General features: G+C 47.3%; 2 protein-coding genes across 4 annotated transcripts; one reads left to right on the top strand and one right to left on the bottom strand.

The window, feature by feature from the left end:
* Window positions 1–892: 892 nt before the first annotated feature.
* On the top strand, window positions 893–6,304 carry LOC309522895 (uncharacterized protein). Of its 3 annotated transcripts, XM_082206587.1 has the most exons (5): window positions 893–1,003; window positions 3,669–3,952; window positions 4,224–4,876; window positions 5,586–5,743; window positions 5,875–6,304. In XM_082206587.1, the coding sequence occupies exons 2-5, from the start codon at window positions 3,772–3,774 to the stop codon at window positions 6,053–6,055; spliced, it is 1,173 nt and encodes a 390-aa protein (XP_082062713.1). In that variant the 5' UTR covers window positions 893–1,003; window positions 3,669–3,771; the 3' UTR covers window positions 6,056–6,304. The 3 variants fall into 3 exon arrangements, with proteins under 3 accessions (XP_082062713.1, XP_082062714.1, XP_082062712.1); XM_082206588.1 differs by lacking the exon at window positions 893–1,003 and having other exon boundaries at window positions 3,351–3,952; window positions 5,586–5,739; XM_082206586.1 differs by lacking the exon at window positions 893–1,003 and having other exon boundaries at window positions 3,356–3,952.
* Window positions 6,305–7,373: 1,069 nt separating this feature from the next.
* Window positions 7,374–12,858, bottom strand: NDUFA13 (NADH:ubiquinone oxidoreductase subunit A13). Its single transcript, XM_082206798.1, has 5 exons — window positions 12,700–12,858; window positions 10,945–11,023; window positions 9,215–9,286; window positions 7,924–7,993; window positions 7,374–7,579 (listed from the first exon to the last, which is right to left on the bottom strand). The coding sequence occupies exons 1-5, from the start codon at window positions 12,797–12,799 to the stop codon at window positions 7,460–7,462; spliced, it is 441 nt and encodes a 146-aa protein (XP_082062924.1). The 5' UTR covers window positions 12,800–12,858; the 3' UTR covers window positions 7,374–7,459.
* Window positions 12,859–13,604: the final 746 nt, after the last annotated feature.

The raw sequence follows: 13,604 nt of genomic DNA, 5'->3' as shown, positions 1-13,604 counted from the left end.
TAAATGCATCCTCCCTCCTCTCTTTCCTCCCCCTCTCCACTTTGCTAACCTCATAACCACTTTTGCAATGTCTTGCTTTCAATGGGGGGAAGAAGGGCTCTGCCGTAGTATTTGCATAGTAGGCCCATTTAAATCAGTTACTTATTTGGTTCTTTTTTCCTCTATTCCGATCTTCTTTCCCCCTCCAAACTCAATTCATTTCCCCTGCCTTTCCCCGAGTTTGTCCCTGCACAACAGCCCTGCCAGGTGGGCCTCTAGCTCCAGGTTAGGCTGTCAGGCAGTAGGGATCCTGGGATGGGGCCTCTCAGGCAGGCAGCCACAGTCCCCAAAGGGGGAGCATGGGATGGGGCCGCCTGGTTGCCAGCATCCCCCAGCCCCTATAAATCTTGGGGTTAGCCTGCCCTGGGGAGAGAACATGCCACGTTTTGGACTTGCTGCTTGATGTTCTGTAGCTGGTGCCAGAGAAGAAGCCAATAAAGCCCCAGAACCCCTTCGGTTCCTGTGTGTGATGCGTAGCTGTCAAGCGTCCCTTATTTGGCGGGACAGTCCCTTATCCCAGCGCCGTGTCCTGCTGCTGTCCCTTATTGATGATGTCCCTTAAAATTCCCGGGTTTCAAAGGAAGCAGCTCCTCTCCCTCCCTCCCTGCCGGCCAGGGAGGAGGGAGGCTCCAACTGTATTGCTCACCCAATAAGGAGTCTGAGAACGACTGGGGGGTGGAGCTTGCATGCCTTGTGCCAGTCAAATTGGCCGCCTTGCCTGGGGACTCGCCTTTGCTCAGCGCTTCCCAGCGGAGAGGTGACGGTGGTTTCCCTGGCTGCATCCCCTTTGCCGGGTTGCTGCGCTGTGGGAACCACCGCTTGAGGCTTCGTTTGGCTGCTGGCTGGGCTTTCTGCCTTTGGCTCAGAGGGGCTCAGAAGTCGAACATACCTGCGCTCTGAAAATCCCTTATTTTGGCTGCTGATCCCTTATTTTTGAGGCTGCTGGTCCCTTATTTTCAAATCTGTAAGTTGACAGCTATGGTGTGATGCATAGCTGTCAACCTTCCATTTTTTTGCGGGAAATTCCCTTATTCCAGTGCCGTTTCCCGCTGCTATCCCGGATTGTTAGATAGCCCATAGACTGTCCCTGGGACAGGTGAGGCTGCTGATCCCTTATTTTCAAATCTGAAAGTTGACAGCTATGGTGTGATGGACTTGGAGAGAGGGCTGGGAAAAGCGACCCCCTCCTTGACCAAGAGAATAATGATAACAACAACAACAACAACAACAACAACAACAACAACAACAATTTATACCCCGGCCATCTGGCTGGGTTTCCCCAGCCACTCTGGGTGGCTTCCAACAAAACACTAAAATAATACAATAACCTATTAAACATTTACAGATAGGTAGCCGTGTTGGTCTGCCATAGTCAAAATAAAAAAATTCCTTCCAGTAGCACCTTAAAGACCAACTAAGTTAGTTCTTGGTATGAGCTTTCGTGTGCATGCACACTTCTTCAGATACACAGTGTGGAATTTTTTATTTTGACTATTAAACATTAAACATTAAAAGCTTCCCTAAACATGGCCAAAACCCATTCATCCAGCTGGGAAAAATGTCAGAACACAAAATGTCTTTAATTATTAGCAGCTAGTTATTACCACAAAGCAGCCACTCAGATTTGGGGTGTATTGAGCAGGAGAATTTGGAAGTAGTAGGAGGGAAAATAAGAATATTCGATAGGAGGAAAAGGAAAAGGGAAGTAGATAAAATATCTACAGTCATATGTGGTGGGATTGTCCGCTAGTTAATGAATTCTGGAAACAGACTGGTATAGAAATAGCGGGAATTGTGGGTAGGAAGGTGGAAATATCTAAATTAATGGTTCTTATTAGCCTGAGTAGCACCGAGTTAGAAATGAAAGAGGAATGCAAATGGGTAAAATTGCTGGTAATTGCAGCCAGACAGGTTATAGCGAGTAACTGGAAAAATGCAGAAGAGCTAGAGGTGAACCAATGGAGGAAAAAACTGAAAAATATTATAATTTTAGAATATCTAACTGTGAAGATACACAGAATGAAAGGGTTTAAGGTCAGCGAGAAGGAGGAGGATTGGTTTGAGAAAATATTGAATTATTTGGGCAGGTTTGAACAATTTGGGGCAATTAAAATGTTAAAAGTTAAATAAACCTTGTGGAGGGAGGAGTGCTAATGTATACAGAATTGTACATATGGTTGATTTGAATATGTTATATTGATTATGTATATCCAATGTATCAGCTGCCTGGGGGGTTTTCACTGTTTGTTTTCACTGTCTGTGTTTTGGTTGTTGGGGGGGGGGGGAGCAGCTGCTCAGCTGCAAGCTTCCCCAGAAGTGAGATTCCAATCCTCATCATTCTGAATATATACAAATTTTGTTATCTGGGCTCTAGTGGCCACGTCAGCCGTGCAGAATTCAGCGGCCAGGTTGCAAGACGGTTTGAGCATATTGCACCAGTCCTGGTCTGGCTGCACTGGGCCCAATTCAAAGTGCTGCTTTTGACCGATGAAGCCTTAAATAGTTCAGGACCACAATACTCTTTCCATATGAACCTACCCAGACCCTGAGATTGTCATCTGAATCCCCTCTTTGTATGTGTCCCTTCTGAGGGGCACGAGAACGGGGCCTTTTCTGTGGTGGCTCCCTGCTTGTGGAATGCTCTCCCCAGAGGCGCCATTGCTACATGATCTTCAGGCACCAGGAAAAAACATTCCTTTTTAAACCGACCTTTGGCATTTACCTGTCTATGGGTAGGATGTTTTAATCTGGGTTTTTAAAAAATAGAATTGTCTTTTAGATTGGCTTTTTCATGCTTGCGTGGGTTTGGTTTTGCTGATTAAAGTATTGTAAGTGCTGTGGCAAAAAAGGAAAAAGCAACTAATAAATTTATTGAACACTTAATAATATTTCCCCCAATTATATTTTATTAAATTTCAACTTTTTAAACCTATACAATCCAAACACACTTAATCTTTTCTCTTATTTTTGTTGACTTCCCACCCGTTTTCCAGAGTTGCTCTTCCTCTCTATTATAATCTAATTCCTCCTGCTGCTCATTGCTCAAATCCTGTTTGCAACTCCATCATACCATAACATTTCTTTATATAGTCCGAAAAAGGCAACCATTATTCCATAAGAACACACACCATTAGCTTCTCTTAATCCTGCTGTTAATTTTGCACAGGCAGATAATGTATCCTCATAAGGAGCAGAATGAAATTCAAGAGCTCTTGTCCGTCCTGACTCGCACCTTAATCCTTGGTAACCTTGCCAATTCTTGCAGGAAGAAAAAACAAATATTGTTCCACGGGGTGGCCAAGCTATTATTTAAGCATTATTTCCTTTGTGGCTTTGTGAGCAGAGTGTTTTGAAGCACTCCAGCCCTCATTGCTTAGATACTAGCTGGGTCTGAACACAGCAGAGAAAATCTCTGTGAAAAAGGGACACTGAACGGAGCCCCGGAAAGCAGGAAATCTGCCACACAATACGGATCTGGTAGGGCCACACAAGCTGAAGGGTCCCAGCCCCAATACCATCCTCCCAAAAAATTATCCGAAAGGCAGACTATCTTTTAGAAGTGGGCAACGCCATCCTTGCATCTTTCCTGGTCTCCCTTATCGCCTCCTTTCCCATCATCTCATGCACAGAAATCAGCTAAGCAGTGGTCACTGAGATCAGCTGTGCTAGAGGTCAGCTGCGTGGAGGAGCATCTCTCCAGAGATCAGCTGCTTCGCTGGTGAATGAGCACGGATGCTCGTTGCGCTCAGCTCCCACCAGTCGTTGCCCAAACCAGTAAAGTGCGTTGCTCCCTGGAAGAAGACGACAGCCATGATGCCAGCCGGCTGGAGCCCCCATGAGACAACGAGGCCGCCGCGCATCGTTTGGGCTGATCTCGTGATCAGGGTCCCTCTGCGCCAGGGCCGGTCCAAAGGTAACCCCTGCGCAACTGTACATGTGCTTGTTTTTGTTGCGTTTTTTTCCTGTTTCAATTTCCATCTGTCATTACAGCTGTTCTCTCTGCAGCCCTGGAGAGGGAAGTTTTTTTAATGTTTAATTTTTCTTATGTTTTTATATATGCTGGAAGCTGCCCAGAATGGCTGAGGAAACCGAGGCAGATGGGTGGGGTGAAAATAATAAATTAATAAATCATTTTTTACTACATTGCAAAATGAAATGGAAAAGAATATTATCTGCCATTTCAGTGGCACCCAAAGAGATGCAAGACGCGACCTTTGCGGCAGCCATGAAGCAGCACCCAGGAAGCGAGGGTCACAATTTGGGCCAAAGGAGCAGGAGGACACATCTGCCCCTACGCTGCCAGGATTGCACCCGAAGAGCCGAGGCGGAAGACAGAAGGGAGCCCATTGCCCCGGCCTGCCACACAGTGCCTCCCTCGTCCGCTGCGGAAAATGGAGACTCTCAAGAAAAACGTGCCGTCCGAACGATCCTCGTCGACCTGAGACCCATCCTGGAGAAAGCGTTGGACCTCTCGGACTCTTCTCCAGAGATGCTGGAGAGAGACTCCCAAAACGATGAAGAACATCTGCAGATGGAGACTGGAGATCTCCCCACTGAAGGAGGAGGACACATCTCAGAGATGGCCACTGCTGCTTCCATAGATACCAGCATCCCTGAGGACATCTTGCCACCGCTCCCCAGGGATCCCTTCCGAGCACCCAGTGCCTACGCCGAGAGCACCCGCAAGGCCCCAGAGATCTGTCCTCAGTTGGACGACTCGACTGAGCTTGAGGAAACCACGCTGCTGGCCGCGTTGACCCATGAACCGAAAGCTGTTTCCTTGCCTAAGATTATGCCGCAAGAGTTAGGAGAAGACCACCTATTGCAATCGATCAAGGTAAATTCACACACCCAATATGGGTGCTGCTGTGACCCAAGTTTGTCCGTGCATGAGGATGGGGATGGGTTTTCAACCAGGGATGATCAGATTTCTTCTTGGTACCCTCACCATCCAAGGCCTGGTTGCTTAGTGCAACCGGAATGCACTTTAAACATGTTCAAGGGAAGACCCTTGCAGCTGTCCCTATTTTCCAGGTACAGTCACACGTTTACAGAAACCGTCCTGGTTTCTGATTCGATCCTGGAATGTCCTGCTTTTCCTTAGGATGTCCCTATTTTCATCAGAGAAATGTGGGAGGATATGGGGGTTATGCGACCCTTGAAGCAAGGAGATAAGTCACTAGATAACCCTTAGAAGACATCTGAAGGCAGCCCTGGAGAGGGAGGTTTTTTAATGTTTAAAGTTTTATTATGTTTTCATATATGTTGGAAGCTGCCCAGTGTGGCTGGGCCGACCCAGTCAGATGGGCAGGGTATAAATAATAAAATTATTATTATTATTATTATTATTATTATTATTATTATTATTGAATAGGGCATTCCTATTTTCATCAGAGAAATATTGGAGGGTATGCCCTTGTCACTGCAAAGTCATGCCTCTCTTCCTACCTTCTTGGGTCAAGCGTTGGACATGCCCCCAATTTAAAACACTATCTTGCCTCTTTCTCTTCACACCCCCCCCCGCTTTCCTGACCCACTTTCCCCAGCCTCCTGCCTCCCCCCCAGACTTCCATCTCCCCACGCAACTGCTGCTACAGAGGCTGCAGGAGACGACCACCAGCCGACATCACTCGCTGATCGCGCAAGTCCTGAGTTCGCTGCGGGAGGAACTCTTGATGGAAGAGCAGCTGCCTCTGGATGGTGGGTAAGGAGACTTATTTCTCCCAGGCGCACAAATGTAAGATGGGGCACACCTGGCTTGCAAAGGATCTAGGGTCTTAGTGGACCACAAGGTGAACAGATTCATCCTCTCTCTCTCTCTCTCTGCACTTCCAGGGACAAGGCAAGCTCCCTCCTGCAGCTGCCCAGCATCAAAGCTCCAGAAAGGAAGAAGGGAGGCCGGCATTTCAAGCCCAGCCAAGTGACCACCGAAAGGATGCTTGGCAAGTTCACCTGGCGCAGGTGCCACAGGTCTGTCTATGGGGCTGGCTCAGCCCCACAAGCCACAGACCTTTGAGTTGCGGCAAGGTCTTTTATTAAAGATGATGTTGCTGTTGTTACAAAACAAACAACTTAAGATCATTGGTTTCTATGGGTCCATTCTGACCCATAGAAGTTTTGCTGATAACAGGGGTTTGAACTGAACTTTACTCTGCTCAGAATAGAACCCACTAAAATTTATCAACCCAAGCCAGTCAATGTCTTTGAATCTCAACAGCTCTACTACTGAAGCTGAACCAATTATTTTGCAAGGTTAGATATATATATATATTCATGATTGTGGGGGTCTGTTTTTTTCTTAAATAAATAAAATAAAGTCCAGTGTGCTGGCTTTACTTTTTTGCTTTTTGGACCTTTGACTGTGACTGTTCATAGAACTGGAAGGGGCCCCCAAGGGTCATCTAGCCCAACCCGCTGCGAAGCCAAAGAGAGAATCCCAAGCAGACAGCCATCCAACTGGTTTAAAAACCTCCAAGGAAGCAGAGTCCACCATCTTTAGACAGGTTTCCTAACCACACAATCCTATCCACATCTACTCAGGCAAAGGCTGAGCAGTTACTCCTAGAATAAGTGTGTACAGGATCAGTGCCTGAGCAGCTGCATAATTTCTGGATGCAAGTCTGTAAACACACACATACCACATTTCATTATTCTAGTGGTGAAAGCACACCAGATGGCATTCTTTCCAATTTCAGTCCCTCTGTATGTTTTTCTCTTTTGGGGGCATTCATATTCTGCCTAGTCCGCCAAAGAGTTCAAGATAGTTCTCCTCAACAACCCTTAACCACATCCGCAGAACATTAAATCTGATGTAATTTGGCATTGATCCGTTAAAAATGTGGAGATACCAATAAATATGAATTGGCAAATAAGAAAAAGAGAGAATCTTATCTGCAGAACAACAGGCCTGTGAGGTAGACTAGGCTGAAAGGCGGCGATCGTCCCCCAAGGTCCCACCCACGGAGCTTCGTGGCTCAGCTGGAATTTGAACCCTGGCCTCCCAGATCAGAGACCGATGCTCTAAGCCAGGCATAGACAAATTCCGGCCCTCTAGATGTTTGGGACTACAAATCCCATCATCCCTGACCACTGGTCCTGTTAGCTAGGGGTGATGGGCATTGTAGTCCCAAACATCTGGAGGGCCAGAGTTTGCCTATGCCTGCTCTAAGCACTAAACCTTGCTGCCTCTCTCTTGGCCTCTCAGCTGCTCACCCATCACCCTTATCCGTGGAGCCCCGGTCAAGATCTTGCCCGCTCCCAACACCTCTGTGATTCTATGATATAAGAGGGAGGGTGGTTAAAGGAGCACAACAGAAACACACAACGAAAATGTGTTCCCTTCCAGATTTGTTTATTGAGAAATATATCGTGAGAAACGGGCTGCCCAGCCCACAGCCCTCTCTCCCCGCCTCCTGGCAGCTCACACGTAGAACTGGCACCCGAATTTCATTTCTTCCTGCTTGCTCTGCGGGTGCAGGAAGTAGAGCTCGTCTAGCGTGGGGTTCGTCCAGCGGGTGGTGTGGTAGCGGGACTCGCCCACCTGCAGGGAGGAAGAGGAGAAGCTATTGACAATCTGCTGGCCTCACCTGGGTCAGGCAACAAGAACTTAAAAGAACAAAAAAAACCCCAATATCCTTATGATAAGTGATACCACCTCTGACCACTTATCGTGGGGGCACTGCAGCTCAGTCTGGCAGCTTCCTTCTTTGGTCGCTTGGGAGAGCCCCTAAGCTCGCCACAGGGGAGCGCTAATTCAAAAGAGGACGCTCTCAGTCCACTGTACAAGGGACTTGGCTCTTTTAAGGCCACGGGGGTGGGAAAGTGCTTGAGCAACCCCATTTTTTTAACACTGCACCCCAGAAGCAACCCCAGGCCGGTCCTCACCTGCCAGTCAGGGACGTCCTTCATGATCTTGGCTTCCTCGTCCAAATTCTGCCGCAAGAGGCGCAGGGTCCTTTAAGAGCGAAGATGAGAGACGGACAAGAAAGTGAGGCACAAAATGAAAACAGCCGAGTTGCACAAGTCTGTTGATTTCAATGGATCTACTCGGGTGTCAGCAGGTTATTTCTGCGGGTTGGAGGCTGGCTTATCTGCATTTTTATTTGATCCATTGCTAATTATCACAGCAACACCTGCTTGGAGAAGGACCTGGGTATAATAACGCAAGGATTTTGCAGGCTACTGGCCACTAAGCAGAGGTTGGGTGACCATTTGTCATGGCTGCTTCAGCTGAGATTTCTGCATTGCAGAGGGTTGGACTAGAGGACCCTTAGGTCCCTTCCAACTCTACAATTCTATGGGGAAAAACCTAAAAAGCTGGCAGAGCCAGTGCTTTGACTCCCAGACTATAATTATTTCTGAGGAGAGCCCGGGCCCCGCTCTTTTGATGGAACGTGGGTACTGTCATGCACAACATTGATAAGACTCTCCCAGCTCAAACAAGCGAATGGAGCAATAATGAGGCTTTCGAGTTCGCTTGCTATAGATGAGCATAGATAGAGACAGCCAGGTAATGTCGAAAAGCATGGAGCAAGAGGCCGGGCACATCTTTCCTTTCCTTTGATAGGGTCCCTGCTAATCGCTGGCAGTTTAAATAAGCACACACTTGCATTAAGAGCTAAAGGTTGCATCTTCGGCTAAACCTCTTCTGTGTTTTAGAAAATGAACGAGGGCATTTGCACGTGAACGCTGGTGAGCTGAACAAAGCTTACTCCCAGGAAGCTGTGCAAAGGATCACAGTCCTACTGACCCAAATAACACAGCAACACACGATTATTAATAATAACAACAACAATAATCCATTTTCTTACCCACCCTGCACCTTCAGCTCCCAATCACAACAATTTAAAACACTTCAATGGTTTTAATGATGCAAACCACCTTGATATATATTTTTTTATTGATGTAGCAATATACAGTTTTTTTAAAAGAAGAAGAAGTACACACTGCTCCCTGGTTTGTTTATGGGTGTGCTTACTGGATTCAAGGCAAATACGTGCGTTTGGGGCTCTCCTCGGGGAGGGGCAGTGACACAGCGGCTATCACAACCAGCCCCCTGGGGCTTCTAAACCCACCACAACTTCACGAATTCTGAGGTCTATGTCCATAGAGAAAGGAAGGACCCAGGAGGGGCGGATCACTTGCTTCAGAGGAATCCCATGGGATCCACACATACCTCCGGTCGTTCTCCGCCAATAGAAGAGGATAGATGGCAATCCGTGTCTCCAGATCCTCAATGTTCAGACGTCTGGCGAGGGGAGAAACACAACAGTAACAACGCCCCACCCATCTGATTGGTCCAGCTTCTGGGTTTGACAATGGGGAGGGAGGAATCCTGTTGCGTTCTGCGCATGAAACAACAGGTGAATCCTGCCCCTTGTTTCTCTTTTCCAGCAGTACTCTTTAACCAGGGTTTCTCAACCTTGGGTCTCCAGCTGTTTTTGGACTACAACTCCCATCAACCCTGGCAGTGATGATGGGAACTGTAGTCTGAAAACAGCTGGACACCCAAGTTTGAGAAACCTTGCTTTTAACGTATTAGTGGAGTGTTATATCCCCATGACATTGGTCACTAAAGTTGATAAGTCTGTAGTCAAACACAGAGGAAGGCATCTGCAAGGAAGTTGGGAAGGGACAGAAGGCTGTCTCGCTAGGCTGGTCCATGCCCTGGTTATCTGCTCTGGTCAGACCACACCTGGAGTACTGTGTCCAGTTCTGGGCACCACAATTCAAGAAGGACACTGACAAACTGGAACATGTCCAGAGGAGGGCAACCAAAATGGTCAAAGGCCTGGAAACGATGCCTTATGAGGAACGGCTAAGGGAGCTGGGCATGTTTAGCCTGGAGAAGAGGAGGTTAAGGGGTGATATGATAGCCATGTTCAAATATATAAAAGGATGTCACATAGAGGAGGGAGAAAGGTTGTTTTCTGCTGCTCCTGAGAAGCGGACACGGAGCAATGGATCCAAACTACAAGAAAGAAGATTCCACCTAAACATTAGGAAGAACTTCCTGACAGTAAGAGCTGTTGGACAGTGGAATTTGCTGCCAAGGAGTGTGGTGGAGTCTCCTACTTTGGAGGTCTTTAAGCAGAGGCTTGACAACCATATGTCAGGAGTGCTCTGAGGGTGTTTCCTGCTTGGCAGGGGGTTGGACTCGATGGCCCTTGTGGTCTCTTCCAACTCTATGATTCTATGATTCTATCTCCTGCTTGGACTACTGCCATGCGCTCTGTGACTTGGAAACAGCCCTGTTTAGGGAAGTTTTTAATGTCTGATGTTTTTTTCTGTTTTTAATCTGTTGGGAGTCGCTCAGGGTGGCTGGGGAAGCCCAGCCAGGTGGGTGTGGTATAAATAATAGAAGATGGTAATAGCAGTAATAGTAGTAATAATAATAATAATAATATAATACCAGTCCTGAAAGATCTTCACTGGCTCCCAGTCCGTTTCAGAGTCCAATTGAAAGTGTTGGTGCTGACCTTTAAAGTCCTAAACGGCCTTGGCCCAGTATACCTGAAGGAGCATCTCCACCCCCATCGTTCTGCCCGGACACTGAGGTCCAGCTCCGAAGGCCTTCTGGCAGTTCCCTCCCTGTGAGAACTGAGGTTACAGGGAATCGGTGGCTCAATGCCCAACCCTCATTGTACAGCATGAGACTCTTAAATCTCAGGGTCATGGGTTCGAGCCCCATGCTGGGCAAAAGACTCCTGCATTGCAGGGGGTGGACTGGATGACCCTTGGGTTCCCCTCCAACCCTACGATTCTCTGACCGCTGGCTGCTGGGATTCCAATGGAAGGTGGGCAAGTCTGATGTGGAGGCTTAGATTTTGCAAGAGAAAAGGGTCGTTTCAGCTTCTTTCATCTCCCACGCAGCGTCTACTTAGCAGAAAGGCTAGAGAAACTCACCTCCTCTCTCGGTTCCACTTCACTATATTGTAATAGCCGACGATGAGGGTCCCCAATCCAATCGCAAAGAGGCTGTAGCCTGGGGAAGGAGAAACACAAAACAAAAGGGTGAGAGCATTCAGCAATTGCCTATACGAAGATCCTTTGAATTAAGGTTACTAGTCCACATTGAGGTTCTGGCTGCTTTGACAGCTATTCCCTTTTGGATGGCGAAATTAAGCTGAGAAGCTGTTCCAATGGCCAGTTCTAGTACTATAATGCTCGACCGAGTAAAGATTATTGTCTTTGTACCCGAAAACTGATTCTGAGCACTCCCTATCATTTGTGAATTGCATATGTATATCACTGATTTACTGAACTGGTATGTGCTGCCTTAAAATGTTTGTTTATAGGTTTTTCCTTGTACTTTTAGGGGCATTTTTCATTGTTATTTGGTTGGCTTTAGATGCTGCCCTGTTTGGGCTTCGTTTGCAGAACGAGCAAACAAATGATAGATGATAAAGAAAGAGAGGACACATGTGAGCCCCTGAACATTTTGTCTCCCCCAACCCTTTGGAGAAGAAAAAGAGAGCAGGACTTGACCTCTATGCAGTGGTACCTTGGTTCTCAAACTTAATCTGTTCCGGAAGTCCGTTCCAAAACCAAAGCATTCCAAAACCAAGGCACACTTTCCCATAGAGAGTAATGCAAAATGGATTAATCCGTTCCAGACTTTTAAAAACAACCCCGAAAACAGCAATTTAACATGGATTTTCCTATCTAACGAGACCATTGATCCATAAAATGAAAGCAATAATGTACTCCAGTCATACAATCAATCAATCAGTAGCTGAACTGGGTTCTACAGAGTCACAAAAACAAAAAGAGAGCTGCAAAAACAAAAATGCAAAATAAATAGCAAAAACAAACAGACCTCAGCGTAACACTCCAAACAAAAGTGTGGCATTCAAATCGGAAGCATAACACTCCCAATGGAGCATGTTTGGCTTCCGAAAAAAGTTTGCAAACCGGAACACTTGCTTCCAGGTTTGCAGTGTTTGGGTTCCAAGTCCCCCCCCCCACCCCGGTAAATCTTTATTGGTTTAAAATACAGATGTAAATGATCATTTACAATGAAGGTAAATATAGAACAATTCTGTACAGAAGAAAAAACATCATGACATAAGAGTAAGAAAAAAGTTAAAAAGATGAAAAAGAAAAGAAAGAAAAGATGAAGGGAAAAGGGAAACATTTATACAAAATCATGTTCATCAAACAAAAATTACTGCTTAAAACTTCCAATCGTTCTCATTATACTATTTCCATTACCATGGTTTTGTCGCACAAAATTGAATGAAACGAATACCAAGTGGGCTATATGAAAAAGGATAAAAGGCAAAGCTGGGTTCCAAGTTGTTTGAGAACCAAGGTCCCACTGCATTCCCACGACATGAGGGGCCCGGACTGCCCTCCCCCTTGCAGAGGAATCCTGGCCCCCAGGCGACCCTCAGGGGTCCCCCCCCCATGCAGGGGGCCAGGCTGGGGAGGGGGGCCGACTGAGAGTGGACCCCACCACTCGGGGAGCCAGGACTTGTGTTGGGGGTGGGCAGGTAGTTAGGTCTTTCTCTTGTTTTCCTTGATTTTGGGGATGGGTCTCCCCCCGCCCCTTTCTGACCCAGCTGCCTGAGCCCCCCTCCGCCCCCGCTCCCCCCCCTCCGAGGGACCCAGGCGTCCGGGCGTCTCCCTGGGCGGGGCGGGGTGGGCAAGTCTCCTCACCCGAGAGCCCCCTCCGGGGCAGGTTCCTCTTGTAGTCGATGGGGCCGTATCCGCCCGGCGGCGGCATGTCCTGCTTCACCTTCCCGGCTCCCGCCGCCATCTTGGAAGCGGGACCAGAGCTCCGGGCAGCGGCGCCCTCTGACGTCAGAGCCGCCGCTGCCGGGCGCCTTGGCGTGACGTCGCCCCTGCCGGAGCAATCGGAACCCCGGCCGCCCTCTCCGTGTTACCGTAACCACACGAGCAGAGGCGCGCGGCATTCTGGGGAGCAGGCGCATCCCCGCCCTCCCTCCCTCGTGGCTCTTAGCCAAGGCTTGCAACTGAAATACAAAGACGTTGCTTTCCCCCCGCCCTCAGCTGGTTTCCCTGGCTTTTTTTCTGGCCCTCGTAGGACCAGTCAGGATAGCTGGCCTTGGTGAAGAGTTGACTTTTTCATCCCCAAAAAGTTTTTGATTTGAGTTTCTACTGAAATGTGGCTGCATTTTAATGTTGTGTTTTAATCTTGTTTTTAAGTTGTATTTTAATCAATTGTTTTTATACCTGGTGTTAGCCGCCCTGAGCCCAGTCTTGGCTGGGGAGGGCGGGGTATAAATAAAATTATTATTATTATTATTATTATTATTATTATTATTATTGGTTGGAGAGGGCGGGGTATAAATAAAATTATTATTATTATTATTATTATTATTGGCTGGGGAGGGCGGGGTATAAATAAAATTATTATTGTTATTATTATTATTATTATTGGCTGGGGAGGGCGGGGTATAAATAAAATTGTTATTATTATTATTATTATTATTGGCTGGGGAGGGCGGGGTATAAATAAAATTGTTGTTGTTGTTGTTGTTGTTGTTGTTGTTATTTCTGTAGGCGGTGGAAGACAGGAGTGCCTGGCGTGCTCTGGTCCA

The sequence above is a fragment of the Podarcis vaucheri genome (assembly GCF_965113315.1).
Source record: "Podarcis vaucheri genome assembly, chromosome: 18".
Lineage (NCBI taxonomy): Eukaryota > Metazoa > Chordata > Lepidosauria > Squamata > Lacertidae > Podarcis > Podarcis vaucheri.
The sequence above is the reverse complement of the archived record's forward strand: the minus strand, read 5'-3'. Positions and strand labels throughout refer to the sequence as shown.